This window comes from Leptidea sinapis, chromosome 10 (genome assembly GCF_905404315.1).
Source record: "Leptidea sinapis chromosome 10, ilLepSina1.1, whole genome shotgun sequence".
NCBI classification, from domain to species: domain Eukaryota; kingdom Metazoa; phylum Arthropoda; class Insecta; order Lepidoptera; family Pieridae; genus Leptidea; species Leptidea sinapis.
The window spans coordinates 5,607,865-5,629,636 of NC_066274.1; the positions used below are offsets into that span (position 1 = coordinate 5,607,865).

The following is a 21,772-nucleotide window of genomic DNA, read 5'->3' on the forward strand; positions in this document are numbered from 1 at the left end:
TGCGTCGTTTTGAAATAATGCATTACGGACAATCGAGGTGATACTAAAAAATAAACAAAAGGTATTTAGTTATTAAATATTTTTAATTGTGCCAATTGTGGGTACGTGTAAGCGTTATTGTTTAGGACAGTGTCTGATAGAGAAACTCTGTCTTCTGTGTGACGACATCAATATGGCCGCCATGCAAATAAATAAAAATGTACTCCTCCTCCTCGCGTCGAAGAACAAATGATTCCAGAAAATGTTCAAAACAAAAGTATTACGTTATTCAAAAGAATTGTTAAAAAACGTTTGTTTGGTACTATAACATAAAGATACCACAGATTGGGAATGGAGCGACCGCCCTCGGGCTATTAAATAATAAGTTGAATTGTTCGATATTAGTTTGTAAACATATTTTTTCGATGAAAAAATAAAGCCCGCTGAGTTTCTTGTGCCCGTTCTTCTCAGGTCTGAGGCAGTCTATTTCGAATAGGTGGTAGGTAGTTTTTGACGTTCAATAAAAGATTTTGAATAAAAATATTTGAATGCCGACCTATAATTACTATTCCATCTCTTTAGCTGGGCGCGGGCAGCCAGTTTGTGCTAGCTCTACTTAAGTAACGGTTCTGCCCAAAGGTCTATAAAATCTCATAATATTGTCTAGTTAAGTTCTTATTTACTGCAAAATATACAAATCTGTATTTTAAAATAAATCCAGATGTTAATACAAATTGCATAAAAACGTAAGGTAAGTACAATCTGTACTTTATCCTTAGTACAGGATGCACTTAGTTTATAATTTCAAGACAAATATATATGATATACATAGTTATACATGTACACATCCATGACTCGGAAACAAACATGCGCTTCCATCTGCTGGAATTAGAACCCAGGAATCTAATTGATAGGTCGAAAGCGACCGTATATGCGATTGAGTGTTGTTAAAAGAAAAATTCGGAATTCCTCTATTATCAACATCTCTTGACACCTGTTGTTGCGGATGTCCATGGGCGGTCGCCTCACCTCTGCCCATCCCGTGAGCCTGTTGCCTGTTTGCCCCCTCTTATATAATAAAAAAAAGCAAAATCACGCACACTTAAACAAAGTGACTGCCGAATCGCGAGTGTAAGACGTAGCTGTCATGCACACTAAAGCAATAAACCTGGCCTGTTGTCATGCGTTGCCTAATAGCAGAGGCTCTGTCTAGACTTATAAATTATCTAAGGTATTATTAGTATTAAATACGGGTATAATAATGTGTATTTTGTACTCGTGTCTATGAACATGTGTACAACCTCAAATAAAGGTTATTCATAGTATCTCGACATTATTATGTTTACCTTCACACGAGCTGGCTTCATATCTGAAAACTGTGAATAAACTAAGGTCGGGTTGGTAATGTTTGAACAGCGGCTTATGTCCGTATTACATTTCAAAATTCATTTCAATTCATATTCCGTGATATATTCTGTCGCTGTCTTCATAGCTATGCATAAAAGAGACAAAATACAGTTCACCACGGATTACGTTAGACAGATAATTGGAGCTTGGGCTTGGGCTAGAGTTCTTCCGATATACGGTTTAGGACCTTCTTTTTAATTTTATGAATAAATATGTTGAGTGATACATTCGCCAAGTGTTATTAGTTTGCATCTAAGGGCAGGTCCAGAATATGTAGATTAACAAAAATTTGCGGAATTAACGCTTTAGATACTCATTAATCATTACGTTAAGATTTTCTCAAAATAACGCCAAATTCAACGAATTTTTTACTTTCTACTACTGCTATAGTTACTTTTGAAGCTGACTGTACAAGTAGTAACTTGAACATACTTCGCACAGATGCATACCCTATTGCTATAGCTACTTCTGAAGTTGACTTGTACGCCATGAACAGTGTATATATTTTTGTTGTCTGAAAACTCACTTCGAAACATTCTTACGTTTTACTTATACTCGTATAAAAAGAGCCCTTATCATAAGAATTGGTTTATTTATTGCTGGAACAATTACTGACTTCAATATTAAACAGACTGATTAAAGATGAGTTTATAATGTCTTGGAATCTGATATGTCCAATGCAGATATGGTTTTGTTTGCAAATAACTATCAGAAGTCAAGAGATGTGTTGCCAGCTTTTGAGGTATGAGTTTGTTCATAGCTTTATCGCTTCGGAATGTGAATTTTTGTGAATGCTGTAAGCGGCAGTTGATTCCATAAAACTTAACGGAAAAAAAAATAACGTGATTTATTTTATATTTATTAAATCGTCGGATTCAAGTGAAAATTTACACATTTAACAGCTTATAAATCAGGGAACTTAGACCTTTTCCAACAGTGAACGTTATCTGAATGTTAAAATATTACAATATATGGCCACATCTTTTAATTCGGCTTACGATAGTAAATAGATAAATAAATATCAATCTTTTCCCAGTTGGCATGTAAGCTGCCCATGAAGTTGGCAACATACTGAGGTATCTTGCCAGACCTTGGGTCACCAGTTAAACCTGTAATGCACCTGGACAACTCTCTTACTTTATTTGTACAGATGAACCCTATCGTTTAAACCACAAAACGAAGATATAATATGTATTCATCATCGAGTTATGCATATACAGGGTGTCCCGTAATCAGTGGACCAACGGGATACCCGTGATAGGGGTGGTCATCATCTATCGAAAACACCAAATTTTACTGTTCTAGGGCCAGTAGTTCAAAAGATATGATTTTTTAAGCATTATTTTGAAAATTCTACCCTTATCAACACAAAAGTTAAAAAAAAATATTTTTTATTTTTATTTTGCCCTGTTTCTTAACTTAAGGTGGCTGAGGAAACATGTGTCTTCACAATTAAATCCATTTTTGTGAATAAATATTGCCAAATTAAAAATTAAAAACCAAAACATGCGCAAATATCAAATAACTAAATTTGCAACGTGATGTTTGAAGCAAGCTAGTGCAAAAAAAATGTATGACAGCCTTGCGGACCATTATTTAAAAAACATCTGCAGTTCATACTGATTCCAAAAAGGTATAATTAATCATTATTGTGAAACAATAAAAGACAATAATTATTTTAAATCAACATTAGATAGCAATTTCTTGGCGGAATTTACAATAAAACAAAAGTAAATAGTTAGAATTTTTTTATTTATTTCTTATAATAAATGTTCGAAATGTCTTCCTCTTACTCTAAGGCATAGCCGGCATCTTCTTATAAAATTTCTTTTTAAACTTTTTAACGCCCTTTCATTATTTTTGACTTTTTCACTCACCACATTCAGTTTTTGTCTTAGCTGTCTTTCGTTATCGTTAACGGTTTCATATACGGATTCTTTAAAATATCCCCATAAAAAATAATCCAATGGATTAAGATCAGGTGATCGAGCTGGCCATGGGATTGTACCTCCTCGTCCAATCCACCTACTTGGGTAAGACTCGTTTAAATATTCCCTCACTTGTCTGCAATAATGAGCGGGTGCGCCATCATGCTGTAACCACATCCTCTCACATACCTCCTGTGGTACATTTGCTAATAAATTACTTAAGTCATTTCTTAAAAATTGCAAGTACCGAGCACCATTAAGCCTCGGTGGGAGCTCAAATGGACCAATAAGTTTACCATCTAAGATTCCAGCCCACAAATTGACTCCAAACTGGTGCTGGAATCTATCTTCTCGTACAATACGTGGATTCACAACAGCCCATTCATGTAAATTATGAATGTTAAACACTCCAACTCTTTTAAAACACGATTCATCGCTCCATAATATTGAATTGAAAAATAGTGGATCTTGTCGGCATCGGCGAAGCATCTCTGCACAAAAATCTATCCTCCGTTGATAATCAGCAGGTAATAGTGCCTGCACTCGTTGAATATGATAAGGGTATAAACTGTTTCTTTTTAAAATGCGATGTACTGTTGTTTTTGCTATACCAGTACGTCTTGAAATACGACGAACACTCGTAGAAGGTTCTTCTGTCACTTCGGCCAGTATTTGAAGTTCATCGACTCTTCTAGGTCTTCCCACGTTGTTTCGAGAAAAATTCGATGATCCGGATAGCGGTCGCGATTAGGATAGCGCTCACGATACGTACGGGCTGCTTGCCGAGCGTTTGCATTACACAGACCGTAAATAAAATACATCTCAGCATATTCACGAGGAGTATAGGTATTAGGCATTTTATAAAATCCGGGCAAACAGTATCCAAATCACAAAGACAAACAAGGTCCAATTCAAGCGTCAGTCACCAAAAAAAAGAGTCGTAATGGTAGCGAAGTAAAAAACACGTGTGCAGCTACGAGCTATGAGCAAGTCTCTGATGAAACTAAGAATAATTTGAAAAATTAGGGTGTGGGGATCATAGGCGTCGGCCAATAGGACCCCGTAAACGAAAAAGGTACCTGAGCGAGAAAGAGATAGCATATTGTGTTATCTCTCTCTCGATAACAAAATAATTCTCAGAATAGATAGCGCTTAAATGTTTCTCGCAATTGGAGTCTAAAATTGGTTATTAAGTTATTTTTTTTGTAAAATGTAATATTGTTATACCTTTTTGGAATCAGTATGAACTGCAGATGTTTTTTAAATAATGGTCCGCAAGGCTGTCATACATTTTTTTTGCACTAGCTTGCTTCAAACATCACGTTGCAAATTTAGTTATTTGATATTTGCGCATGTTTTGGTTTTTAATTTTTAATTTGGCAATATTTATTCACAAAAATGGATTTAATTGTGAAGACACATGTTTCCTCAGCCACCTTAAGTTAAGAAACAGGGCAAAATAAAAATAAAAAATATTTTTTTTCAACTTTTGTGTTGATAAGGGTAGAATTTTCAAAATAATGCTTAAAAAATCATATCTTTTGAACTACTGGCCCTAGAACAGTAAAATTTGGTGTTTTCGAGAGATGATGACCACCCCTATCACGGGTATCCCGTTGGTCCACTGATTACGGGACACCCTGTATAATCGTTGGCTTAAAGTTTTTGCAGTCTCTAATGTGTTTTTAATATGTGAGGGCGCTATCGTGTACACCCGTCGCGTATCACACCAGCGACCTCCCACGAGTCCAGGGGATTTACGTCATGCCGTCAGGCATTCACGTGGATTTCTATTAGACTACAGGATGGGCGTCACGTTGGCGGCAAAAGCCAGACAGATGACGTCTTTCATAAATACCAAGTCTAGCCTTAAGTTAAAAATAAAAATGCTTTGATTTTCATGTTATCTTAATAAAACTTATATTTATATATTGAAGTCTTAGCAGTGAATAAAAAGTATTATATTCCGGTTACATTATCTCAGGACAAGCATCACTAGAATAAATAACCAACGATATTTTTTTTTACTATTATAGATTGATGTGAAGGTTTTGTGTTGTGATGCTGATTATTATGAGTATAATGATGATAAATCAATGAGAGAATCTGGGTTAAATAAAGAAGTATTTATTTTTCGGGCAGTACTAATTATAGCAACACAGAAGAACAGACACTACAGAACTTTTAATAACATAAGTTAAACCCTAACAATGAAAATTTCAAAAATAAAGCCCGAAAATATCACATGTACCTAACGGTACTGAAAATGCAAACCGTACTGACACAACGGGACGAGCGCGAGGGGTGAAAGGGGAGCGCGAGGGGGTGAAAGGTGAACGGTGGGGGGCTTCACGTTCCAGCGAGGTTGACAGATAATGTGGCCGTGTAGTATTTAATCTGACCGACTAAGAATCTTATGGATTTACGCGCTGTTTTATGGGAAATTTAGTCACCACATGTTTCAGATATTTCTTAATCCGATGTCGGCATATCCTTTAGAGCTTCCGTGTCTTCTTAAGCTGACCATAATTTTCGGCCCAACGGGTTCAGACCTAGGCTAAACGAGGGCAATTCTTTATTCTTTTAACGTCCGGAACATTGACTTCTTGTGAACAGGTGTGGAGTCGTGTTGGTAAGTTTAGACTTACAAAGCGCTTTGTTAAGAGGTTCCACAACATGAGAGATAGATGCAAAAGTTTCTTCATACACTCAGGCTGAAATCATCAATCCTTTTTCACAAAAGTGAAAGCCACACAAATTAAATTTGGAAACAGTATTTCTGAACGATGCGGGACTCGAACCCGCGACATCTCGCGTTCCATGCGAACGCTCTTCCACTGAGCCAACCGTTCGATTGACGGTGACGTTCAACTCTCAGGTTGTGGGGTAAAATTTGACTTTAAAAAATAACAAAATGTTTAATAATGGAGCTTTCTCCGAAGGTCTCTTATAACACACCCCGGACCAAATCATGACAGACGCATTATGATGACCACTTTGTAAAGCTTCCTTGGACCTATGAGCGAGCATTTAGTCAATTTTATTATTTTAGTGCTCTTCAATTGTGATTTTTTTTTTATAAGTGTTAAGGAAATTTCTGTACTTTTCCACCCGCGTTTCGGGATAGCAAGCATTTAGATCGAGCCACTCTCTTTAAGATTGATTTAGGGCATGATCTGTACATCGGCGATAAGCACCAAGCTTCGGGTCTTCTGTGACGATACTCGAAAGAGCCCCGGCGGAAATCTTCAATTCTTGCGATATTTTTTTTGTATCTATAATAGCTGACCCAGCAAACGTTGTATTGCCGATATTAAAATCGAAATTCAAAAGTAACTGTTGTTCGTAGATGGGTGAAAATTTTAAGTTGTATGTATTTAATGCTGACTCATAATAAATTAAAAAAAAAATGTCAAAAAATTTAAAAAAAAATTGGCGTGGACCACCCTTAACATTTAGTGGGATGAAAAATAGATGTTGTCCGAGTCTCAGACCTATCCAATACGCACTCAAAATTTCATGAGAATCGGTCAAGCCGTTTTGAAGGAGTTTAACTACAAACACTGCGACATGAGAATTTTATATATCTACTAGCTGACCCAGCAAACGTTGTATTGCCGATATTAAAAATCGCGATACAAAAATAACTGTTGATCGTAGATGGGTGAAAATTTGAAGTTGTATGTATTTTTTAATGCTGACTCATAATCAAACAAATTTAAAAAAAATGGTGTGAACCACCCTTAACATTTAGGGGGATGAAAAATAGATGTCCGATTCTCAGACCTACCCAATATGCACTCAAAATTTCATGAGAATCGGTCAAGCCGTTTCGAAGGAGTTTAACTATAAACACCGCGACATGAGAATTTTATATATTAGATATATAATTTCAGGTAATTTTGGCTTTGACATCGTTTTTAGTTCTTACGCTGCTTATGTTTTGAAAATGACTGACGGATCCAAACCCACTTTGTGCAAGCCAATCTGCACTTTTTTTTTCTTTAACATCTCATTTAGTTACTGTGATTTCATATTACCCTCGAAAGATATATTTAAAATGGCGCGAATTGTCCCAAAGTTTTTAACATAATAAACGCATACAAAATTTTATATATTTAAACTGTTACAATATTTATAATCTTATATTTCGTAGGTAGTTTTTCAAAGAGCGATGATGCAACTTCTGGGCTTTAAATACGAAAATAACCCAAGAGCTGAATAAGATATTATAGTGCAAAATTAGCGATGCGTTCTTAACATAATAATTAACATTGTCCGGACGCCAAGTGGCATGCGAGTGCTAAATTAATGGTGTTTCGTACCACAATAGGTAAGCTCTTTGTACACACACGTTGCAATGAATCATGTTTTGTTTTAAGTTTTCAACGTGGAAATCGCCGAGGAATTCATAATTGTATGAGTACATTGAACAGTTAATATGTCATGTGACTTAACAAATGTATCCATGGATAGATTTTTGAGTAGGTCACAGTAACAATAGATTCGCTTTCCTTTTCTTGTTTCTTTCCAGTTCTTCTCATTAGCTCAACCCTGTACAAACTGGCATTAAATTCAACAATGATTTTTTTTGACGTACCTAAGTGTCATTTCCATGACCTGTGTGATTTTGATGTTATTTGGTTTGATATGTTTCTCTCTCTCTTGCGCGTTCTCTTTGTCTGTACGTTACTATATAGTTTGTTTATGGTCCAGCACTGATTTCGAATTTTCAGTTAGTAACTTACTTTTTATAGATTCTTTCAATTACAACTTGATTTCTTTTAGAGGTCTGAAACTCCAGTCCAGTGGGAGGCTCCTTTGCACAGGATGCCGGTTAGAATATGGGTACCACAACGGCGCCTATTTCTGCCGTGAAGCAGTAATGTGTGAGCAATACTGTGTTTCGGTCTGAAGGGCGCCGTAGCTAGTGGAATTACTGGGCAAATGAGACTTAACATCGTAGGTGACAAGCGCAATTGTAGTGCCGCTCCGAATTTTTGAGTTTTTCAATAATCCTGAGCGGCACTGCATTGTAATGGGCAGGACGTATCAATTACCATCAGCTGAACGTCCTGCTCGTCTCGTCCCTTATTATCATAAAAAAACTCTTTAAAAAAAACTCGTGATTTTTATTTGTTTTTGCGCCGTCCATAACAATATATTGTTTTCAATAAGGCGGATGATAATTTTATTGAAACCTAATATCTTAAATTAAATTCAATATTGGCATTGAATCGCTTGAAACTCAAGTTTATAATAATTTTAATGAAATCTCTAGGGTTGTCAATATAACTGTTATATGTTGTTTCGATAATATGTTAGTAAGGTGCATTGGAACATACAATTTAACCGGTTATCGCCGCTCTTGATTTCATTGTCCAGGTGATATCCATCTGTATATGTAAACTGTTTGTAATTATTATTAAGTGATATCCCTCACTTTTGACATTAAATATAGAAATTTTATTATAACCAAAATTTACGAGCGTTGCGGACTCGCACCCGCGCCTTCGGGCTCCGTCTGGCCGCTCTTACCAATTGAGCCAACCGTCCGAGTGACGCATCGACATAGCAAGAATTGTTTGCAGATCGCTTCCAATCATTTTAGACTTGACTTAGACATCATATCATGCTTTTATGAAACTCGATAAAGTTATGTCTTATACAGTGCAAAATTCAAATGATAGTATATTTTGCAACTAGGGAGGGAAATATGAGGAGAGTGCATGCGTCAATCACAATAAGTCATCAGTTTGCAGAGGGCCAAAAAGTTCCACTTCCTTTTTGAAAAATGTAAAAAAGCCAACTTAAAGGTGTTGAAAAAATCGTTTGGGCAACACGGAAGGGATTAAAATTATTCGCGGTTGAGTTTGTCTTCGTCGCCAGTTGCCACCCCTGCCTCGTGGTCCGAGAGCTGGCACCAATTTTTGGGTAGGTATTTGAGGCAAGCTGAAAACTTGGTCTATACCTCTCCTGATATACCCCAACTAGGAACTGCAGACCTGGCTGGTGAGTATCTCGGCTAGAAACCTCGTGGCTATTGTAAGTCACGTGAACTTATTAGAGCCAATAGTAACGCGGCAAGCAAGAACGCAGACAGCTGCTGATAAGCGCTCTCTCTCACACTACGGCTTGTCTATAGCGCTACTCACTCGCACCTATACATAACTTTTTCGATCACCTGGCAGGTAGGAAGTCCCACTAAAATGACCTGTCTTTTTGGGAATACTTTATTTTGTCATAAATAATGCCCTATAAAAATTTCAAGTTGCCTCAAATACATTTTTTACATATTTTTGCAAAATATTTTTGCACGCGTCTGGCAATGTAAAAACCCCGACTAAATTGTCTGGCTTAATATTTTGTTTATATTGTAAACTATTTTGTTATTAGGCCCGCTACTCACCAGCCAGGTCTGCAGTTCCGAGTTGGGGTATATCAGGAGAGCTATAGACCTAGTTTTCAGGTCGCCCCAAATACCTACCCAAAAATTGGTGCCAGCTCTCCTACTATCGTATAAGATATGCTGAACACAATAATCATATGGAAATGCAAATGGAGCAATGTTGCGAGACTTGTTTGTTCAAATACTTATCATACGTGCGTCGAAAATATTTACATTGATATCAACGATTTAAAAACATCACACGGTTTTTCAAAAACATTTACTTTTTCCTTTTTTTTTCTCCTATTTTGTGCGTATATCCAACAATATAAATGCAAATTGTGTGTATTTACATATATGTTTTTTTTTATCAAAATAAGGGACAAGACGAGCAGGACGTTCAGCTGATGGTAATTGATACGCCCTGCACATTACAATGCAGTGCCGCTCAGGATTCTTGAAAAACTCCGAAAATTCTAAACTGCACTCGTCACCTTGAGACATAAGATGTTAAGTCTCATTTGCCCAGTAATTTCACTAGCTACGGCGCCCTTCAGACTGAAGCATAGTAATGCTTACACATTACTGCTTCACGTCAGAAATGGGCGCCATTGTGGTACCTATAATCTAGCCGGCATCCTGTGCAAAGGAGCCTCCCACTGGTGGTTATTTATATATCGATACTTCACTTACGAAGAGTAACAATTCAGAAACAACAAAACAAGAATTGTTACTGTTCGAAACACAAATATTCTAGATTTGCAGATTATTTTGATAATATAACCGTTTTCTTAGTTCAACAATGCATAACAACTAGAATTTAGTGTATGTGTTCCTAAAAGAGTTATGATGAAACCAAATCTAAAAAAATTCGTTCAAGGTCATGTTTGTTTAACTACTTAAGACACGTAAAAAAATAGGCTATATTATGTTGTGTCGACGTCTTGTTAACATTAAATGCAATATTTAAATTAAACCTATTCATTAGTTTTTGCGTTCATGCTCGGACATACAGACGAACACACAAAAATTCTATAAACAACTTCGGTATTGTTTCACACCAAGAATTCTTTTAAAAATACATTTAATGTACAGTTTTTCTTTTAATATGATTTTATTAGCATAGAAACAACGACTTCATCTTATTAAATACCTATAGAACAAGATGTTATTATACTAGCTGACACAGCAAACGTTGTATTGCCATATAAAGTAATAAAAAAATTCAATAATTAAAAGTTTTAGGGTATAAAAATAGATGCCGATCGATTCTCAGACCTACCAAATATATCATACATAAAATTTATCGTACTTCAGTAATCATTATATTCGATTGCCATATTACAACTCAATTGCGTGTCTGTGGATGTTGAAGTTGTCTGTATTTTTTAATGCTTAATCATAATCAAACAAATTAAAAAAAAAGTCAAAAGAATTAAAAAAAATTTTGGGGTTAACCCTTAACATTTAGGGGGTTGAAAAATAGACGATTCTCCACCCTAGCCGATATGCACGCTAAGATACACTTGATATTGTACACCATGACACGATAATTTTATATATTATAATGAAGAGGTTAGCCCCACCTCCTACTACTGACTTCGTTCTTCCAGATGTACAGGCAGAAGTCATGGAATTCCATGTGTTTAACTGTGGCGGTCCAAATTATCTTTTTTCAAACTAACTTTTATAAACACTTCAGCATAACCTTCTCAATTACATATTGATTATTGGGAATGAGTAATATATAGCTATACCTTTTTGCTCTTAATAGTGATTTTCATTATTATAACACTAGAAATAAGGGATTGCTTGTAACTAATTCTAGTAGGCTTCATAAGATACATAATAGCTTTAAGGGTAAATGTATACACTTTTATAATAAAGTCCCAGCCACTGTTCAGGCATTATCTATAAATAAATTTAAATGTTTTATAAAAAAATGGCTCCGTCGTAAATCCTATTACTCCACAGCTGAATATCTTAATGATCGGACAGCCTGGGACTAGATTATGATTACTTTATAGCGATAGAAATGACTGTTCAATATTGTATATTTTTATTGAAAAGAGCGCAATAAAATAATGATGGGAGAGTTTCTTGCGCCGCTTCTTCTCTCTCAGAGCGCCATTTGTTTCTGAAGCGGTAGTCATATCTAGTATATTAGAAATGACATCAAAAATAATTCTAAAGGAATCAATTTTGAGAAAATTAATGCCTTTTATAAAATATATTAATATATATTATATATTCCCTTTCTTGGCGTGCATCCGTGCCGAATTAACTTAATGGCTGACAGGCTTGCCCTGCATGTTTCAGTATGACAACTCTCTCTGTTAATATTCAACATTTTATTGAGATAAAACCTTTAGTTGCGAAAGCAAAGGGGAACTACTAGTATAGCTATAATCCGGTGTCAATTGACACACAGCGTGCGTAGGGTACATTCTAAATGTAAGAGCACCCCGTGCTGTACAAGTAACTTACTTGAAATACGTAGAAAAATCCTCAGCGTTACCTTCTTTATTTAAACTGATATATTAAAATGATATTTTATTAGACGAGTAAATAATAAAAAGTAACTGTAAATTACTAAGTTAAGACACAATAGTGGATGCATCATTTCACACACGCCGTAAATAAATAAAACGGTACCTGAATGATCTCCTCTAGACCGGATGTCGGAACTGCCGTTTTATCGGATTTGTATGGGAAGTAAAACTTTATACGTGCAAATAAAATAAATAAACTCAACATATTATAATAAGATAGGAATTCAAAGTAAGACTATTATTTGAACGAGCGGCTACTTGCGGTGGCAGGACGATGCTGTCTGTAGCCGGAAACTCTGCTTCATGGTTTTAAAAGAATTTTTTTTATAATTGCATATAAAATGGTCGCTAAATACCTCTATTCATTTACGGTATGTGTGGATTGATACATCTACGGTACCATGGCCTACTATTATTGTTGATACAGTTGTAGTCGTCCATGACTGTACTGAACACCTCTTGTTTTCACGTATTAATTTATATATTTTTTTGAGTATTTGTAGTTAATTGCTGCATCACTTTACATATATTGTAACTGAAATGTTTTGTGAGTGAGTAATCCATAATGATAATAACGTTGTCTCAGTAATAGGTATTTATGTTCTACCGCTCTGTAATCCGGAGTTTATGCCCGATTATCGACGGGTTAGCGGAGTCGCTTTAGGGTCGGATTATCGAGGGCCTACTGTACAAAAATATATATTCACAAAAGTGAAGAAATATTGCAATGACCTGCGTGAGCCTTTTTTTTTTTTTGATAGGAGCCTTAAAAAAGTGCTCAAATAATACGTTAACGACGCAAAAAATAGGTGGTGTGTCTTATCACCGGTAACTTTATTTTGAACAATGATTAGCAAAACTATATTTTGTATACAGAAAGTCATTGACGATAGGGTCGCTGTTTTAACTTCCAGCTAAGAAAATTGAATATTTTGAAAATTCAGGAAGTTATTGGGGTTACCCCGTTTTTTCGAAAAATCGAGTTTTTATCTGATCTCAACGTTTTAAGGCCCTAGTAAGCTTCCCTGACTATAATTCCCGTGATAGCGTCCGTACGTCTGTATGTATGTTTGTGTGTGTATGTATGGATGTATGTAAGCCTCTTATATTTTTCGAACGGCTCGACTGATTTCATCGCGGTTGGCCCCATTCGAAAGGACTTGACCAAGCCTTAGATTTTGACCGGTACATTCGGACCGGTAGATTTTAAGAAATCTAATAACAAACTACAAAAAAAAATATTCATGTGTTTTTTTTTGGAAAAAGTTTTAAACTGCTTTACCGATCAATTCCAAAAACTAATCAGCTCTTAACATCAATAAACCACGTCGATCGCCACCAAGCTTAAGGTCAAAATCGGTTGATCGGTTGATGAAAAAATGTGTACATTGCTGCCTATTGACCAATGATATCTTAAACAACTGGAGTAAACGCAGAAATGTATAGATATCACAGTCAAAGCTTATTATCCTGTCATTTGTGGCATGTGCCAAAATGTTTTTGTATGACATGAATTGTTCATATGTATAGAACGTCATTGAAGTATTGTTGTAATTGTCTCTACGTCAATATGTCACTCAAACTAGTTACAATAAAACAATATACGAACACATCGTTCACCATTGGAACAAAGACATATTTAGGCGCGCGCCGACGCCCGACGAATGCAAAACACCAATCATCACTATTAACAGCGCGGAAAGCAAAGCAAAGCTTAGAATCCCTATTGTTTTATTTATGTTAGTTCATAGTGGACTAGCCATAACAACAATAATGATTGGCCATTGTATGAAGTGATTTTCACTATGAGTATTGGAGAAGTTAGAAACGTAGGAACTCTATCCTACAGTTGGTTGGTGTCCCGTCAGGCTTCTTGCAAATTTGTTTTTTTTTTTTATGGAAAAGAAGGACTAACGAGAGTATGATATGGTTACTGACCACCGCCGTTGATACTCCGCCGTTGGTGGGCAATTAAATCATATTATTATATGATTTTTTTTTTATGGAATAGGAGGACAAACGAGCGTACGGGTAACCTGGTGTTAAGTGGTCACCGCCGCCCACAATCTCCTGCAACACCAGAGGAATCACAAGAGCGTTGCCAGCCTTTAAGGAAGGTGTACGCGCTTTTCTTGAAGGTACCCATGTCGGATCGTCCCGGAAACACCGCACAAGACAGCTCATTCCACAGCTTCGTGGTACGAGGAAGAAAGCTCCTTGAAAACCGCACTGTGGAGGACCGCCACACATCCAGATGGTGGGGATGATATCGTAACTTTTGGCGTGTCGTGCGAAGGTGAAATTCGGCGGCAGGAATCAGGTTGAACAGCTCTTCGGAACACTCCCCGTGATAAATGTGGTAGAAGACACACAATGAAGCGACGTCTCTACGCAACGCCAAGTGATCCAGCCGTTCACAGAGTATTGGGTCCCCGACAATTCGAGCTGCTCTGCGTTGCACGCGGTCAAATGGATCGAGCGATCGAGAACAGCAATACTCCATGTGAGGCCGGACCTGCGCTTTGTAGAGCGCTAGAATGTGGGCCGAAGCCTTGAAGTATTGCCGTGCTCTATTTATGACGCCCAGTTTCTTCACAGAGCACTTGAGTCCCCGCCAATTCGAGCTGCTCTACGTTGCACGCGGTCAAATGGATCGAGCAGATACTGGGGTGCGCCAGACCAGAGATGACAGCAATACTCCATGTGTGGCCGGACCTGCGCTTTGTAGAGCGCTAGAATGTGGGCCGGCTTGAAGTATTGCCGTGCTCTATTGATGACGCCCAGCTTCTTCGAAGCCAATTTGGCTTTGCCCTCCAGATGGCCACGGAATTGGCAATCGCTCGAGATTTCGAGACCCAGTATTCCGATACTAGGCGCGGCTTTAAGAGAAGTGTTCTCGAAGAGCGGTGATACGACAAATCGGGTTTTTTTTAGTGGTAAACGCGCAAACTTGAGTCTTCTGGGGGTTAAATTGGACAAGGTTCAATTTACCCCATTCCGCGACCTTCTCAAGAGAGGACTTGATAGAAGACACAAGTTTCTCCCGGCACTGGTCGACGATTTCCCGAGAGAGACCTGCATGGCCCGTGTATACGGCATCACCAGTGCTGTCGTCTGCATAGCAATGCATGTTGGCAGTGTCCAACATATCATTGATATGCAGAAGAAACAGCGTGGGAGATAGCACACAGCCTTGGGGCACTCCAGCGTTCACGGGCTTGGGATTCGAGCAATAACCGTCGACAAAGACCTGTATGCTGCGCCCAGTGAGGAAGCTGGAGGTCCATATGCACAAGCTCTCGGGAAGCCCAAATGATGGAAGTTTTGCGAGGAGCGCCTTGTGCCATACACGATCAAAGGCCTTCGCTATATACAGACCAACTGCCAGGCCTTCCCCCTTGCTTTCAATAGCCGCCGCCCATCTATGTGTTAGGTATACCAGAAGATCGCCAGTCGACCGACCATGGCGAAAGCCGTACTGCCGGTCGTTGATCAACTGGTGACCCTCAAGGTATACCAAGAGCTGGCGGTTAATTATGCTCTCCATGATTATGGAGAGTAGGGAGGTAATAGCAATAGGCCTGTAGTTTGCCGGATCCGAACTGTCTCCTTTTTTTGAGATCGGATGGACAAGGGATGACTTCCATGAATCAGGGACTACGCCTTTTGAATAAGAGTGCCGGAATAAACGCGTTAGCACCGGCGTCAACTCAGGGGCACACATTCTAAGCGCGATTGGAGAAATGCCATCCGGCCCGCTTGACTTCCTGACGTCCAACGAAAACAGAGCTCGCCTAACAGTTTTCTGTCGGAACTGTACTTCAGGCATGGAGCTCTGACACCGCGGGACGGTCGGCGGTGTTTTTCCGTTGTCGTCAAGAGTCGAGTTGGAGGCAAAAAGAGTGCACAGGAGATCGGCTTTCTCTTTTGCCGTATGGGCCAGGGTGTCATTCCTCACGTGCAACGGCGGCATGGACGGCTGGTTGAAGTTACCAAGAGCAGCTTTCGACAACGACCAGAACTTGCATGTTCCGGTCGGGTAACTGGAAAGCTTGGCGTGGAGCGGGGTGCCGTGGTGTTGCTGCCCTGTTTGTCCTGTGACATACGCGGTACTGTGCCCTCCCCAGAATACGAGGGGCAGCCCGAGCGCGAATGCTCGGGGAGGGATTCTCCGGCTCTACAAGAGCCGGTACCCTCCTGGGGTAAGTAACCCGGACTAGTCTGGCCCGATTGTGCTGACGTCATAAGACAGCAGCGTGACTCTCCCACTTTCAAAAAGCCCGTAGTCGCCTCTTACGACACCCTTGGACCTGGGACTACCCTATTCTTTTTTACGCCCCGGGGCAGCACAGGGCAAAACGATTACATGAGTGTTCGTTTCAACAAAAACAACAAAGGGAGTTTGGCATTCTTGCTTTATGTTGCATTAGAATCTCGAAACCCTAACGGCACTATCAGCCATGGTGTTTATGGAAAACCCCCTAACACTAACAGATACACCTCACGCCACCAACCCGTACATCTAGCGTCAATGACTAGATCGTTAACAAAGCATCCTTCCGTCGATCCTTGTGATGGTGATCACTTGACGCAGGAACTAGAGCAACGTTAATAGAGCACTTCGTCAAAACGGGCACAAAACTTTAACAAGTGTATTTCACAGGCGCACCGCAGTCCGCAACGGTGGAACGAAAAATGGCCTTTCTACCATATGTGAAAGAAGTCACTGATAAAATAGGTAGACTGAAGAGGAAGTTTGAATTAAAAATATTTTTCAACCCCTTAAAAAAGTGGTCGCCTACCTACATTCGCCTAAAGACAGTATTCAATTCCAGTTTCCCGGGGTCTATAAAGTTGACTGCAGCTGCGGAAGCTCCTATATTAATAAAAAGAGTTATTTCTCAACGTGTTAAGGATGATGTGCTCCATAAACGCGCGATCCTTCCGATGTTTAAAATTCCGCGAAAGCCGAACACTTGCTAAAAGCTGGTCATAACGGCTGGAACGAGTTGCAGTATCCACAGCTGAGTAATGCTGAACGCCAATACATACCACGGCTTGTTATAGAAGCTGTCAAATTTAAAAAACATCCTAACAATTTTAATAGAGAGATGGTTTTAGGCAAGCGCTAGCATGGAATCCCGTGGTCTTACACTGAAGTACAAATGCAACAAAAATACCCGAATGTATGGACGTCGTCAGTAGAGTGTGTCGTGAATTAGGGAATCAAAGACCAGATTTAGACGCCACGTGGACAGATTGATGTACTATTACTGCCAAGTGTGAATGTGTCAAGAGTTTCTCGCTGACTCCGTCAGTTCCGCCGTGACGACGATTCATGCAATTGGATCGAAATATCGGCTTCAATTAAATAAAATAAATCGTGAGTCATAATAATTACTACAGTGTTTGTTTCGTTTTCGACCGTACAGCTTCTGCACTTAGGTCTGTCCGTTACGCCTATGGTGAAAAGGAGTAAATTTAGTGTCGGTATGTGGTATGTCTGCATTCCCACCATAATTCGGTAATTGTGTTTGTTAGAGCTCACGAGTCAACGTATTAGGCTGGGTCACACAATTAGAAAAATGCGTGATGAATTTTGATTTGTGAATGTGTGCGTTACCTAGTGGTATAATATTCAAAATACTAAGGAGCTATATCCAAGCGATGCTGACTGTTTATGACTCCTCAATCAAAATCGATCACAATTACAATAGATTCGCTTTCTTTCTCAATTTTGTTGTATCTCCCCGGTAGATATAATATCTGGACGACAGTCCAGGTATCGCTTCTTTCGACTGTCTGGTTATGAGGTGTGCCCATTGCACGTGTCATTAAGTAAGGTAAGTGTTGGTAAGTGACGTAAGCCGGAAGACGTCCACTGCTGGACAAAGGCCTACCCCAAAGATTTCCACGACGATCGGTCCTGCGCTGCCCTCATTCCGTATTCCGGCGATTTTGACCAGATCGTCAGTTCATCTTGTGGGGGCCCCCAACACTGCGTCTTCCGGTACGTGGTCGCCCTTCGAGGACTTTACTGTCCGAACGGCCATCTGTCCCTCGAACTATGTGGCCTGCCTACTGCCACTTCAGTTTCGCAATAATTTGGACTGTGGTTCTCAACGGGTCCCCTCATTTATGATTCGATCTCAAAGTGACGTATGTCGATATACAAAGCTGTTGGTATTACAAGACACAAGTTCACGTCCGAGGTTATATTCGCAATCGTGAAACTCCCCCGAAGCTCATTGAAATACACGATTCCGACAATCAGTCGTCGGGCGCGTCCATTATCCGCCGGAGATGGTGGCACAGTTCCAACGCTAGTGATGTCATCATCCAACGCGTAAACAAAACACAACATTTCTTCGCATACTTTCCGACTCGTTTACGCGATCGCCGCATATCTATTTTCATTACCACCCTTGAAATAGTAATAGAGGTATTTTAAAATAAATACAAATTTCCTGAACGCATTACTAGCATTATTGTGTTGTGAGAATGTTGTTGATATTAATTGTATTATCATAGGTGTGTGGTAATGGACAATATAGTTTAATTACTTATCGTACACGCGATATAAGTAATTGGATTTCGGTGCACAGCGTTTTATTCAAATAATATAATTTGAATTATTTGTGTAGCGATTTATGAGTGGAAAACGAATCCAATATGGAACATATTCTATGGTGATAGTGGAGGTCTTTAGAGGCTACCTTCGAAGAGATCTATTAGTTGGAATTACTTGAGTTAGCTTCCGCAATCGAAACAAACGTTAGGATTTTTTTCTAAATTGGAAAAACAAAGGCTTGGTGGTCCACCAAATTTGGCAAATCGAATCAAGAAACAGTTGGACAGGTCATCTTTGGGCGGGATGTATACTAAAGGAACATGGCAGAAGGCTGGAAAGAAAGAACAAGAGTATGTGGAGTGAGGCGAGTGAAAAAGGAAGGAGATATTTATCTGGCTTTTGTGAGTCGTCCATTTTTATTTATGTATAAGGTAATGGATCAGGTCCAGGGAGACACCAAGAAATAACCAGTTAAAAGTAACGTTTTCATACTGCCGATCGCCTTATGATGCGTCTAGAACACGTTGATATGATAAGGTTTTATCTCAATACCAACGTGCGCGGGTTATAACACCGCGTCTAGTGTAAGCTGGCTTATGTATACGTAAATCTCTTTGTGTTAGCCTCGTCATATCATCTATATAAATAATGTTAAAGAGATTTTTATTTGTGCACGCATCACGGAAATAGATTATTAATACATGTCAATTAAATTTTTAAAGTTTTATTCCTTAGACACTTGGCTCTTATCAAAGAAATTAATATTGCGATATCTTCATTTAATACAAATTTATTAAAGGTTTTAGAAACAACGATTTTTATGAGCACAATGTGCTCAGTCATGTGCTTACGCGGACGAAGTCATGGGTATCAGCTAGTCTTAGTATGAGATCTATTTTTTAGCAACAGAAACTAATATCAAGTGTTCCTGACAGTTAACGACTTGCGAATCAAACTCGGTCGCAGTAACAATAGATTCGCTTACCTTTCTTGCTGTATAACGGTTAGAGATGTTCTTCTTACCTCTATCGGTTACAGATGTTCTTCCCTCTCGCACGCTTTATTTTTCTATGCGCTAGTATATTGTAAGTCTTTATTTTACAAACTAGATCGTCATGACAAGCGATCGCCCTCGCCCGTGACATTGAGCAAAGCGATTTGTGCGCGTTATTGAACGAACAGCACAACATTATCAGGAACAATTAATCAATAACTGATTACACTTCATTGGCTACCAAAAACATAACAACTATACAGTCGCATCACAGAATGCTCACACCACGGAACTAATATTACCAAAGCCAATTTTTTGTAAACATAGTGATATTGGTAATTTGACGTATTCCCGTTACGTGATAGGGGTGACTGCTCATTTTGTAATCATTTTTCAGTTTCTTTGAAATATTTCCATTTTACTATAGGTTGATATCCTTTTTTCTATCTTTTTCAAATAAGTTAATGGTTTAGCACGGGATGTTCGGACATTCGGAACGCACCCTACGCACGCCGTGTGTCAGTTGACATCGTCTTATAGCTATTGTTAGCAGTAGGTCATTATTTACCGCGTTGCAGGTTCTATGATTTTTTTTATGGAAGAGGAGGACAAACGAGCATACGATGTTAACCGCCGCCCATATTCTCTTGCACCTCCAAGGGAAGAGCCTTGCTGGCCTTTTAGAAAAGTGTACGTACTTTTTTTTTGAAGGTAGGTACCCAATGTCGTATTGTCCTGTAAATACTGCAGTCTGAAGCTCATTCCACACAAGTTCCTTGGAAACCGCACTGTGGGCAAACGCCACAAATCCAGATGGCGGGGATGATATCCTAACTTGTTACGTGTCGTGTGAAGGTGGACATCGATGGCAGGAAATAGATCTTCGAAACAGTCCCCGTGATAAATGCGGTAGAAGACACGATCAAGCGACGTATTTACGCAACGCCAAGTGATCTAGCCGCTCAAAGAGCACTGGGTGCCCGGAATTTCGAGCAGCACTGTGTTGCACGCAGTCAAATGGTTGGGCTGATACTGGGGTGCGCCAGACCATGACAGCTATAATCCATAATATGTGGCCAGACTTGCGCATTGTAGAGCGCTAGAATGTGGACCGGCTTGAAGTATTGCCGTGCTCTATGATTATATTATAAACTAGCTGACCCGACAGACGTTGTTCTGTTTATAATAAAAAAATATCTTGCGGGTGGAGTTTTATAAAATCATTTAAGTAAATTTACTCTCAAAAGCTTAGCTCTTGTTTGTGATTATACATGACGGTAAATTTATTTCTGTACCTGATCGGAACCTTCGATTTAGTTAAATATGGTTATTTATATAACGCACTGACCCTTATCAAGGTCTTTGGCCTGAATAATGTCAAGAACTCTACAGTTTATCATGTGTATGTCATAATAATTATTACCAATAGTCACAAACTTCTATACGGTCAAAGACAAAAGTACCAATTTTTTCGTCTAGCATAGAAAAAAGCAGTTTTGTGAGATACACAGGGTGGTATTTTGAGAAGGGCGGTGATGGCCAAGTCGGAAACTACGAGACTTAGAGAAAAGTCGTGAAAGGAGTCATGCCCTTGATTTGTAAGAAACCAATAACCGCATATTTAGGTTTTTTTTTCAAATTTCCTGAACTTTAGATGGAAATCTTCATTTCATTTATATTCATATTATTTTATATAAAATGCGGGAGAGTTTCCTGCGCCCCTTCTTCTTTCTCAAAGTGCCAATTGTTTCAAAAGCGGTATTAGTATCTAGTATATTAGAAGTGGCATCAAAAAGAATTCTAAAGGAATACATTTTGAAAAAATAAATGCCTTTTATGCCTATTATTAAATATACTTTATATTAAATATACGACCGAAAGCCGACCGTTCTCGCTTCAACACATGATCTGTCTCTGGTGTTAAAAATTATTTTTACTCCGTGAAATAATATA

At 38.7% G+C, this 21,772-nt stretch overlaps 1 protein-coding gene across 4 annotated transcripts in view; it reads left to right on the forward strand.

Annotated features, from left to right (window-relative positions):
- The window catches only part of LOC126966408 (probable E3 ubiquitin-protein ligase RNF144A), a 153,675-nt gene that overhangs the window by 39,313 nt on the left and 92,590 nt on the right, over window positions 1-21,772 (forward strand). The window contains exon 1 of one of the 4 annotated variants that reach the window (XM_050810430.1): window positions 17,607-17,744. The exons of 2 other annotated variants lie outside the window; for them this stretch is intronic. Coding sequence is in view for 1 of the 2 variants with exons in the window: in XM_050810428.1 (XP_050666385.1) it covers window positions 19,146-19,226 (81 nt within the window). In the remaining variant the exon portion in view is untranslated. Of the gene's footprint in view, window positions 1-17,606; window positions 17,745-18,794; window positions 19,227-21,772 lie in introns of those variants that run through there. One more of the 4 variants, XM_050810428.1, reaches the window with a different exon arrangement.